Source organism: Cyrtonyx montezumae, unplaced genomic scaffold, assembly GCF_038088225.1.
Source record: "Cyrtonyx montezumae isolate F1298 unplaced genomic scaffold, pur_monq_1.0 scaffold_15, whole genome shotgun sequence".
Taxonomy (NCBI): Eukaryota; Metazoa; Chordata; class Aves; order Galliformes; family Odontophoridae; genus Cyrtonyx; species Cyrtonyx montezumae.
Window position 1 is genome coordinate 8,858,502 of NW_027071881.1, and position 12,351 is coordinate 8,870,852.

The 12,351-nt window shown below is 44.9% G+C and overlaps 1 protein-coding gene across 1 annotated transcript in view; it reads right to left on the reverse strand.

Annotated features, from left to right (window-relative positions):
- Positions 1-12,351, reverse strand: part of ACACA (acetyl-CoA carboxylase alpha) — a 96,900-nt gene that overhangs the window by 41,970 nt on the left and 42,579 nt on the right. Inside the window, exons 31-39 of the mRNA XM_065732089.1 lie at positions 11,813-11,956; positions 11,179-11,275; positions 9,916-10,023; positions 7,864-7,920; positions 7,504-7,548; positions 4,919-4,960; positions 4,187-4,402; positions 3,537-3,692; positions 1,882-2,085 (exon numbers count right to left, since the gene is read on the reverse strand). Coding sequence (XP_065588161.1) covers positions 1,882-2,085; positions 3,537-3,692; positions 4,187-4,402; positions 4,919-4,960; positions 7,504-7,548; positions 7,864-7,920; positions 9,916-10,023; positions 11,179-11,275; positions 11,813-11,956 — 1,069 coding nt within the window. The remainder of the gene's footprint in view (positions 1-1,881; positions 2,086-3,536; positions 3,693-4,186; positions 4,403-4,918; positions 4,961-7,503; positions 7,549-7,863; positions 7,921-9,915; positions 10,024-11,178; positions 11,276-11,812; positions 11,957-12,351) is intronic.

Here is a 12,351-nt window from a genome sequence, read left to right on the forward strand (position 1 = left end):
GCCACGTCCCCACAGAAAAAACCTGGTGACATAGATGACTTCACATCCACCAGTATTTCCCCTGACACTGTATCTATGCCGATGGATTGTGATAGCTGGGAGCAGAGAGGAGAACTCTGTTATTTATGGAGTCGAACAGCACTGCATCCGTATCTCCACTGACTGATCATGGAAGCTAGGTCAAGACTTGCATATGTCATTTGGCTTGAAGTTTTGATATTATAAGTTTAAAAGATTTTCCCAGAGTAGCAGCATGAATTATCAGCTGCCATGCTTCATGGCACTATATATTCCACTCAGCCAGGACTTGGAAGGAAATCTATTTCAACTGAGAAATAAACACGAGGAGCACTGCATAACTGGGACAGCACTGCACAAACACTGCCTCATAGAAATGCACCAACAAAAGCAACATGATCAGGCTTTCTTATCAACAGAATGGTGATCAGATCTGACACTGTAAACTACGGGTGCTTTCTAATCGTGGGGGAGTTAACTGAAGAATACCACAAGGAAATAAAGTCTATTTTGGGCTTTATATTCAAAGGAACAGTCCACGCTGTCTTCACAAACACTGCTCTGTGAAAGTCACTCTGTTGATGCGGTAAGTATCTGCTCAGGCCAACCTGCATTGGGGCCAGGGTCTGTGTTAGGAGCCCAAACTGAACCTGGAGCACAACCCTGGAGATGTCTGGAAAACCTCTGAGCAGCTCTCAGGGAAGCAGAGAGCTCTGCACGGCCACTCGTTACTGCAGAAAACACAGGAGATCTTCTGAAAGGCCAGGAAAACACACAACAGCACCAAGCTATCCTGCGAGCCTCTGTTGTGAGGGGGGAGTTTGAAGGTGTCCCAGTTTTCAGGACAAGCCTTCCTCTGAACGACACAAAGAGTTAACTGAAACAATTCCTGCCACCAGAATGTTTTGACAGAACTGGTTTAATACCCTGAAAAGAAACCAAAAAATCAAATATTGGAAAAGTTGTTAAGAGCTCCACACGCACAGGTACGTCCCGCTAGCTTTAAGAAGAGCACAAAGCTCATCACAGATGGAGTTTAAGAGAGACAGTGACCTTCACAAGCAACTAACAAAACTTGTGGGTAAAGCCCAGCTACCGCAGATTATTAAAACATTCTTTCTCTTTTCTTGAATCCACTCAAAGGCAGAAATGAAGTAAAGCATGCGGACAGTATCTGTTCTGAGATCTCCTGAGCTGGACAGGCTGTGCAGCCTGGCAGCATGCTGCAAGAATCCAATGGAGGAGAGGGGGAGAAGAGGTGACTCAGCACTCAGGCTGCACATTAACACTGCCAGGTGATTGATTCTGTTGCTACTTCTGCGTGGCAGGAAGATTGTTACAGGGGGAGATGTAAACGTTTCTGTATTTAAATATTTTTCATGCTTCCGATGGCTCATGTATTTTATATGTAAGGATTTGAGTTAACTGCAATATTCTTATGCCATGGAAAGCACAAAGACCTGAACGGCTGTAACCACTACAAAAGAGTCTATTATGCTTAATAAAAATGATATAAAAGCATCTGGCACAGTTTTATAGCATCCTACCCAAGTCATTCCCTACACCTTCAGAATCACACAACATCCTGGGCCGGAAGGGCACGCACCAAGTCCAGCTCCTGGCTCCACACAGGACTACCCAAAATTCACACTGTATTTCTGAGAACATACACGAAACAGATTATGTTTACTGCACCTACACACCTCTTGAAGGATTACTTTACCGTGATACGGTATGGCAGAGTTGAACAGCCACTTTATATTACCTGAAAACACAGCAAACCACAGAAGAGCTCTACCAGGTGTAACAGATCCCCCGCCAAATACTTTGTGCACGAAACAACGGAGCCACGAGGAACCATACCTGCCCTGTCCTGGAATCTGTCACCTCTTTGTACAGACTGATGTCCAGGTAATAGCCCGACTCGTTGGTCAGGAAGAGACGGATGGGAATGGCCTTTCCTGTCGGTGTCAGACGGATGTTGATCTTCAGCTCGGCCTGCAGGACACGGAGCTTCCACAGGCGACTCCCGTAGCGCATCACCATGCTCCGCACGGATTCTTCGATCTTAAAACACAGGAGAATTGGCCTCACCCTTCTGGACACAAGCACCCTGCTGCTGTAAGCTCCTGCTCCAAGGACAGCCCAGCGCACCTCAGGGCAGCAGGAAGGGAGATCAGGACTCCAAACGGCAGCAGGTGAGCTGCTACCGGACCCTGGAGGCTGGTCCTTCCCCATCCTGGCAACTCCTGATACGCAGGACTCAAAACGCAGGGACAGTGCTGAACTCACACCCCTCCTCCCTCCCAGCACCTCACTCCCCTGCACTGACCTTTCTCCTTCAAGCATAGCTCAGAATTACAGAACACAGAGAAGTGAAATCCTTGACAAACAGCTATGTAGCACTTATATGCACAATAATCATGTTTCACAGCACACGCAGTACAGTGCCTTAAATCAACAAAGTAATTACTGCTTGGAGCTTGGCCTTGTGGTGTTCTATTAAAGTTTGTAATATACCACTGTTGGCAAATAGCGCATATTAAAAGGAGGCAATTTATAGTCTGTTTTTAACATTCTTCCCAAAAAAAGGCTCCTTTCCACTGCTCGGGAAAAAGTCACAGCGCACATCTGAAGGCCCAACATCCAGGGCTGCACACCCTGCCCCTCTGGTGCTCCTGAGAGCTGACAGGTCGGGACGCACCACAAGAGGATTTATTCAAAAGCAATTTAAATCTCCAATTTTTAATCGTGATTTAAAGTCAGCAAGCGAGAGATCCTTACGCTGATAACCAATTCATCCTTTTAAACTTTCAGTTACTCTCATAAGGAAAGGTCAGCTCTCATATCTTTTGGTAACCACGAACACAATGTTGATTCCCAACTAAACGCAGCCAGGCAGCCTTTACAGCACACTCAGGACTTCCTTTGTAGTCATCTGCTCACCAGAAATATCATTTATGCCTAAAAACTTTTGTTTATCCATTTTCATCCCTCACATCTAAAACAGACATAAGGAACATGAGAAGTGATTCTTGTAAATAGCACAGGTGTTAAAGCTCTTTTTTCCTGGCAGGCTTCAAGCTGCCCCTAACAGCTTCGGGGTTAACACATGGCATTATTCTGTCTCTGTCTGGTAGTAACATTCACTACCAGCTGGTTCCCAAGGCAAAAGTATACTCCATACGACTTACACTGACAGGAAGAAATCCCAATTTGTCATTAAGTAACTAAACAAGGCAGTGCAGAACCTCTCAGCACACATGAAAAGCAGAACTCCACTACGTAGAGGAACTGAACAGACCCTCACATTACCACTTCTAACACTGGCCCCCAACTTCTTGTGATTTCTGCTATAAAAAGGCTGCTAGGAACTGCACCCCATTCAGCAAGCCATTCAAATGCATTCAGTCCATAGGTGCACTTACACAGCATAAAAGAAATAACAAATGACCTTTTACTGTGGTGAGCTAAGCCCAAGAAAAACAAATAGTTCAGGGTTGGCAAAAAGGCCTTACCTTGGATGGGTCCATGATGACAGTAGGCACAAAATTTAAGAAGATGTGATTGCAGTCAGTGCGCACATTGGTGTTATTAAATGCCACCTCCAACTCATCCATGGCTTCCAAAAGCAATCGCTCTCCCTCGTTCTGCAGATACTCGAAGGAGGCTTCCTGCCAGACATTGTCAACAAATAATTTACCTTCTACTCAAAAATCACAGCCCAAGTAAACAGCGTTTGAAAAAGGACTTGACTGAGAAAATAGGTTACATGAGGATCAGCAGGATGTGCAACGCTATCACAGATCAATCACAGGCACAGAGTCACTACTCCCACTTTCTGGATCCACGTATCCAGCTGACTTGTTTAGTCAGCATAAATGTGAACCTGGACAAGTCAAACTACTGCTTCAGTAGTAGGAGAAACGCAGAGAAATAACTACTGCCTCAAAACACAAGGACTTCTGAGTACCCACTTAGCTCAGAGAGAAATCTCTGTAAGGCACAGGAATACTGTCTTTGGAGACACGCTCCCGTGGAGCCAGGGTGAGGGCACACAACACCAGCTCTCTATACGTGCTCCGTGTTTTCAGGCAGATTCTCAAATGGTTCACAGAGTTTTATAGGCTGTCCTGGAAAGAGCCCCCAGCTGGGTGGCAAAACTCACCTTGGTAACGAGGTCTGAGTGCCTTATAATAGCCCTCACAAAGAACCTGTAGTCTGTCACTTCAGTCCCTACTTCAACTTTAGCTGCTCCCAGGTAGAGATGCATTTTATGGTTGGCACACGGAATGGCAGTGAGATCGAAGTTTCGCATTCGGTTCAGCTCCAGCTGGAAAGCCAGAGCTGGCTCCAGATGGCGGTAGATTCTGTCTTCTTCAAACTGGAGGAACCCAGCACGTGCAGAGAGGGAAGGATGTACAAGGAGAGGAGTGTTAAGGTGGAATACTGAGGACGGGGAAAGCTAGATGATACAAAACTTCATTCATACACAAAGGCTAAAAACTCAAACCGAAATGCTGAACTGCTAAGAGTGGTACACGCTGTGAGACAGCGAGTCCCCAAGCTCTTTCCCCAAGAGCCCTCTTTTTTCACAGAAGCTGAGAAGTTTGGTACTGAATCATTACTCAGCTTCTGCACTTCCCCTGTTACACTGTGAATGAAACCCACAAACCCAGAAGCTTCACGTCAGCTTCCAAATGCATTATTTTTTTATCCCACGTTACCGGAGATTCATCATAGTTCCTGAAATCTAGTGCTGTGTGGGAAGGTGAAGACACCACACTGTGCAGTGAAGCTGAGCTGAGGCAGCTCCCTGTGATGCTGGCATGGAGCAGCTACAGGAAAAATGGATAGCACAACTGCTTAGAGAAGAAGGAGATTCAAATGTACAACTTACCTTATCCCTGGCACGGAACGTGAAGAACTTGGGAAATTCCCTCTGTTTGAAAACAAAAATCACAACATTAATCCTCCAAAAGTAAGGCACCCAGAGTAGCACCACAACAGAGGGGATCACAGAAGCTGTTCCAAGCCACTTTTATAGTATTAAAGTGTGGTGGAAAATCAAGTTACCCCCAACAAGGCAGAAGTTATTTCAGGCCTGTCTTCGCCATCAGTGCAACAGATGCTACTTAGTTGGCTTTTTATTATTGTTGTCAGTTACCAACAGACAACACAACTGAACTGTCCTGACGTGGTAGTGGGAAACTTGTTCTATTATTACTACAGTGATTGTGGAAATGTTTGGGAGCTGTACAATCACATTAACACCTTATTATGTAAGATGATGTACACAAAACAACAATCTCTGTTCAACAGCTATCTTCATAACCTTACTGTTAAAAACATCCTCTTTCCAAGGAAAATTATGCATTGTCGTAACAGAGCTTCATTCCATGTATTAAGCATTACTCCAGAAAAACTCCCAGCTATGGTTAGGTTTCTCCATTATTCTACTGCTCGGATTAAATCCTAGCAAATCGTAAAGGGTTTACATTTTGTTGTGGTGTATTGCACAACTCAGAAGGCAGCACCACTAGACAGCATCCTTCTTTGTGTGCCCTTCAAATCCACCCAAGAAAAGTCATCTGCTTCTGTGGAACTGCGCTTGCACAGGGTGGAGGAACTTTCCTGAAGCTCTGCAGCAGCGTGGGAACACCAGCCATTCACACTTCAGGTGATACAGCAAAGCACACACAGCTGGCCAGAACTGTCTTACTAAGAAATAAAGGTGGTGGCTGAGTTCTCACTGTCAGTGAAGGACATGCAAGCCTAGCTTGATTCGGTGCAACAACCAGTGAATAATAACCAAATACAAGGCTGCACCGAGCAACACAGCCTTTAAGGCCAGGAGTAACCACCTAGTAAATCATCTTTACCTCCCATAAAAAGCAATCCCTGGAATGCCACCTGAGAGCTCTCAGCTGAGCAAAGCTCGTGTTTGACTGGAGTGGGCCGTCCAGACTAGTGAGAGCAAGGGAACCCTGCCTGAAAATGCAGGTGCTGGGCACACTGGAGAGCCCACGAGGAGCAGCAATACTCTAAAACGAGCAGACCCAGGACGTTTCTATGTGTTCCCTCACTTCTCTTCCCAATCCCTCCCACCTGTTCCCCCCACACACCAATTTCCCCTAATATCGTCCATGCCCATTCTATCACTAATGTAATTGCTTTCAAGGCATCTGACTATTGTTGTGGGCAAATATAATAATTAGATGTGCACACAAAAAATTCTCCGTGCTCTGGTACCAAAATCCAAAAAAGTGCTCCATTTCCTAGGCAGAAGAATTATACCCCTGCTGTGTTCTCATCAACCAACCATCATCAAGACAATCAAAATAATTTGCCTAAATTAGCCAATCAAGACACCCTGCAAATCGCAGAATGTGAAAAGCTACAACAGAAATCATCATAGTTGATTATTATACTAATAATCACGTTAAAAACCTAATGAGATGAGGAAATTGGAAGCTTGCTGGAGCAACTCTCTATTACCTCAACATGCTGGGAACTAATTATATAGACTGTAATTAAAACAAAAACAAACCCAAGCCTGGGCCCTGGCTATGTTAATAGTTGGTCCAATAATAAACGGAATAGAACAGGAGATGGTAATAAAGACTGACACTCACAAAACGTCCCAGTGGTGCTCTGGAAACTTTGCAGGCAGACGATGTGTGCGGAGCCCGGGAGCATCCCACCCATGTGCTGCACCAACGGCGGCTCAGGGCCAGCACGAGGCTGACTTGCTTTGCATTCCTCAAGTAACAACTCAATTCTCTAAATATTCATTTTCTCCCATCTAAAGCTAAGGTTTCCTCCAAAAAGACCAGGTCCTACCTGACCTGCTCACCAGTACCTGTCTGTGCTCCACAGCCAGGGATTCCCATGCAGTGCTCAACGTGCTACACCAGGCTCGTTAAACACAGGATGAACTTCTTGCACTTTAAAGACTCCTAACAACCTCCAGAGTTGTAAAGTAACTACAGAAGGGATAAAAATGCCGTGTATGCTTCGCATTGCCACCTTGAAAACAGGGCCAAACTAACTCTTGCTGATGCTGGGAGAAAGAAGTGATTCATATCAGCAGAAGCACCAAACATTTTCCACATCACTAAGTCATTAGACAAAATTTAGCAAGTCACTTCAATCACTCCTCAAAGTTACACTGAAATCAGTATGAAGACTAAAGGAATCACCACAGTACATATAAAATACAGAAATTTGCCTAATTACATTTTAGAATATAGAAAGACATTGATGCAACGAAGACCTCAGTCCAAGCATCAGTCACGAGGTTAGCCAGATAACAAGAGCATGCAGACAGCCCTGCTGAATGCAACAGGCACAGCCATGCCTTTAAACTTAACTCTGACACCACCAAACACCTGCCTAAGAAAGAAATGGGAGCCCAGAGTCTCTCACAATTCTCTCAGTCTCTCATCAGAAATACCCCCACGTTCTGGAGCCTTTTTTACTTACATGAAATCTCTGATCCACCTCACAGTTGACCTGTTTCCTGAAGTCCTTACAAACGAACCACACAAACACAGGAAGAGAAAAACAAAAAAGAAAAAACAAAGCAGAAGAAAGCTAACAATTAGGATGAAAATCAAAAATGAATTAATTCAAGAATACAAGAGGTGCCAAGATTGTTTACAATTGTAAATTAATTGTCTTAAGCAATTTCATCAAAACTATCTCCAATTTTAAAGAACAAAAACAGTGAAGTTAGAACTAACTGCAGTTATAGTACTTAACTGGTGATAAGCACAGTAAATGCAACGCTGCTATGAACTAGAAACCAAAATGTTCTTAGCAGCATGAGACACATCAAAATACCTTCTGTGCCACGAGGAAAGTCAGCCTCCGGATGCCGTGCTCAATCAGGACTGATTTCTGCAAAAGGACAAAGAAGGAATCAAGACTCAGCTTAACAGCAAAGGAACACATTAAGAACATGTGAAAGTCTTCTCTGAACCCGGAAAGCTCTACAGGTTCTCCTGCATCTCTGCTGCAACTAAGTTCCCAGCACATTCTGGCTTACTCACAGCCACAATCTCCCATCTGATGACTGCCTAGCAGCACACAAATACATCTGAAAGCCTGAAGAGGAATGTAAGCACATGGCAAGGACAAAGCAGCCCAGGTGAACCTCACCAACAAGCACAGAAGAGTCTGCTGCAAGTCCTGCAGGGCGTCCTCTCAGTGGCCAACACGAGCTGGTCTTTGTTTTGCAAAGATGACTTTCTGGAGCACAAGGCAGGCACAGTAAGGCCATGGAAAAGGATCTTTAAAGGAATGGACCCAAGAAGGCATTCACCACGTGCCTGATTTTGGCACACACAGCACACGAACAACCCTGACCGAAGGATGGATCTATCAACATCACAGAGGTGGCAGTTGATATTTTTACACTGTTTTTCAGATACAGGTCAGATAAGCACACGCTGGTTGCTTCTTGAACAATCCCAGAACACCACATTACAAATGAAAACGGTGCTGAGAGTGTCTGCCACATCACTGTTAAGCGTTGAAGAATTTTGGCCCTCTGAAACTTTATCCTTTCTCCTCCTTTTTCCAATTGAAAAGCAAAAAAGATTTAAAAAAAAAGGACAAAAACAAAATGAGAACTCTGGTAGAGCAGGAACAAAACAACCCCTTTCAGCACAGGCGGAAATGTTTTACTAAGGTTAAGCCCTTTGAAAATGAGCATCGGTGACTATATTCATGGCAAGAGGAAGAAAATAACTTCAATAATTCCATGATTTAAAAAGCAAAAATTGTTATTGCTTTTAAAATTCCACAAGTGGCAGACAATAACAGCATAGCAACAGGATTCTGATTACATCGTAATAATGTGGGTCTCACAGCAAGTCCACAGCTATTACAGAGCGATTAGCCATCAGCACCTGGAGAAACTCCATTTACACTGACTGCCTCAATCTCCTCCACAAGTCATTTACAAGTATATGATCCTAATTTCTATTAGAAAAAACACACACAACATGCTGGGACTAGAAGATTATTTGGACAATTTGGATCAACCTATTTGATAGTTTAATGTGTTTGGGAATTTTTTTATTTTTTTATTTTTAATTTCTTTCCTTTTATCCCCTCCCATAAAACACCTCGAGCATGATCAAGAAGATGAAAAGCAGAACTAGCTTTAATTTTTATATTTGATCATTTTCTTTGCTTAAAGAGACAGGAAGCTGCTGAAGTCGAGCAGATACCAGTCCCATTTTGGATCCCCTCTTTTCTGCAGAATGCATTACTAACTTTCAAGCTGGGAAGTGAAGTTAGAAATTACTCTCTCGGTACTCCCACAGCCACTGCAGGTATGCAGCAGGTTCCCAGTGCCTGGAGAGCTGTGCATACCAACAAGCCTGAGTTCTTCATGCCAATCAGGAAAGCAAGTGAAGACAGGCACTAGAGGGCAGAGCAGACACGAGGAGCCCGTCCCCAACGCCTGCTTTCTCAAAGGTGACCACAGGATTAATCCTTGACACTCTGAAGTGAATCTCAAGGAGCAATAAAACCTACCAAAGCAATTCCACTTGATGCCAGAAATATCACCTGATGAGTTTAGAGCCTTACAGGTCTCTACCAAAAATTAAAAGGGAGAAAGTCCTGAGCTGAAGGGTTAGAATGGATCACGAAGTACTGCGAAGAAAAGTGAGAGTTTATATGGCTTTCACTGCCCACCCTGGAGGCCTCAGAATGGTGTAGCTATATCCAAACGAAGAAGTGGGATAAATTAAGGATGCAACTGTTGCATTTATTTATTTGCTTTCGGAAAGAACATCTGAGAAGCATGCTGACTCTTCCCAAAGCACACAGACCTGTCCTGAACATCCTGCTCCAGACAGGGAGAGAACTGAGCTGACTTACCTTGCTTTGTGTGAACTCTCTGAACATGGCTGCCAGCCCATCATCATCAACGTCACCGTCAGTTTTAATGGCAACATTAAGAATGTGAATGGGCTCCTCACGGGCAGCCTGCAATTTGAAGAACACACACCTCATAAATAAATGGTAAACAACAACTCTTCAACATAGGTCCCATAGCAAACAAATGACTTCAGCAGAGCTTGATACCAAGAAAGGAGAGCTATGGGGGAAATCCCCGTTCAAGAGGCCTCACAAGTTCACAATTTCAGAAGAGATAAAATCCACAAACAGCAAAGAGGAGCTTCGTTTGGAGGATCCAGTTCTGACTTGGTGAACTCAAGCATGCCTCATTTGGATGCAAAATGAACGCAGGGTAAGGGCCTCTCTCTGTAAGATGCAATGTAGGCAGGGCACAAAAGGGCTCTGGCACCTTAAAGGTAATGATATTAAGCAGATTTAGCGTTTCTAACTTCTACAACAGAATGAAATAACGTGAAAGCATCAATTACATTAGAAGTCTGAGAAATGACAAATGTAGTGTTCAAGAATTTGTGGTTAACTCTGAAAAGCTGAGCATGAACTGGAAGCTTTCCTTGGTGAGGTGAGAGGGAGATAAAGACCGGAGGACGCTAAAGTTGATGGCAACATTCTGGAACAAGGCCACAGTATTTACACACACCAACATCAACAGCTAAGTTTAAAACCAAGCCCTATTCTGAACACAGACTGTACTGCAACAGAGCCCCAGATGCTGGGGAGCAGGATGGAGCAGTGAGCAGCTACCTGTGGTGCTAGGGACAGCAGTTCTTCTGTCACTAAGAATTACAAACCATCTGCTTCCTCTGCACCTGTTCTCCATGTCAATGCAAAAACTGTCAGGGCTTCACTCTCTCTTTCCTCATAAAAAGAGTTCTAAGAGAGTGAAGAGTCAGGATGCAAAGTGAGTGGAAACCTACTCAGCGTCCAAGCTGTCAGTTTCACTGCCATGGATCCAGTAATTCTGCTGATGCTAAAAGCAACAACCTGAATTTACATGGAGAGTAACACTTAGCTCTAGTTTTAAAACAAGCGGGAAATGGACGCCTACTTTGATTCACCTGCTGTGAAACAAGCAAACAAAACATACATAAATACATCAAGCTCTTAACTCCTGCTTCCAGCACTGGAACAAGTGAAAAGCATCCAGCCCACAGTCACTGCAGCATTCTGCATGCCTTCCATTTCCAAACCGAGAGCAACCTCCAGAGAAAAAAATTGCCATACCTTCTCTTCATCATAGAGGGAAGCATGGCCAGCTTCAGGGAAGGTTGGGCTCTGGGGAGGAGAGTCGCAGAAACAACTCATCACTTCATCGAAGATTCTGAAATACACCAGAGAAGTATTAGTCATAAATACACTGCTGGTAGCTCACTGAAGGCACACAGCACTAAAATCCACAAATCACATTGCTAGGAGGGGAGGGTGCAGAGTACTCCTTCCCTCTGCAGGACTGAAACTCGAAAGATGACGAGGCAGCATCTCCTCCACCCTTACAACTGAGCAGATCTTCTAGCACTTGTCACAGTGCCTATGGCTGCAGGCACTCATGGCTGCTATGAGCTCTGCTGCCTTTTTCAACTCGTTCCAAAACGTTGAAAGCATAAAGAATACATCCTCCCCTGGGAACGGGAGCGCTGGAAATGAGTACAGAAGCGAATGACCTGCAGTCCACAGCAGCTCCAGATGCTGCTCCTTCTGGCTGCGTGCTGAAACTTCTCGTTAGCTCGAGGAGACAGACGAGAGGATCCCAACAGACACCCCAAAGCTGAACAAACAAGCTCAGGAGCACTTTGAGCCTGGTTCTAGATAGTACCACCTGGGCCCACCTCCGAACCCAGCCATCACCTGCCCCACGTACCTGACAAAATCTTCAAAGGTGCGGAAGGAGACCATCCCACCCATCCGCTGGCACGGCGGAGTGAACGAGTTGTCCAGCAGCACGTCGCTCACACTGGCCACGTGCACCATCCCGTAGTGATTGAGGTTGGAAGAGAAGGACATTCTAAATGGCAATTCAATAAGAGCACAGTCAGTAAGGGCAAGGGGGAGATGTGTGTGTGCACGTGCTCTGACCATCCAGCACGTGGCTGTTTCTCCCACGTAAGCACTGCAGGACTGTTAGGATCTCAGCACAGCAGAGCTGCTGTTTCCTACAGCCCTGCAATGCTGGCATCAAGGTGCCACTGATGCTCTTACCTGGACACCCTCCCAAGCCATAGAGTCAGGAAAGAACATTATAAGCCCTCAGAACGAGTACTTCTTAAGGAGGTTAGTGAGGTGCCAGGTGAACTACAACTATGCAAAGCTGAATGCATTTTTCCCCCCTGTATGTGTCTTTTACTCCACAGGTGGAATAGCAGTCACTCTTCTGCTCCTGCCTGCACAGTCCAGGGCCAA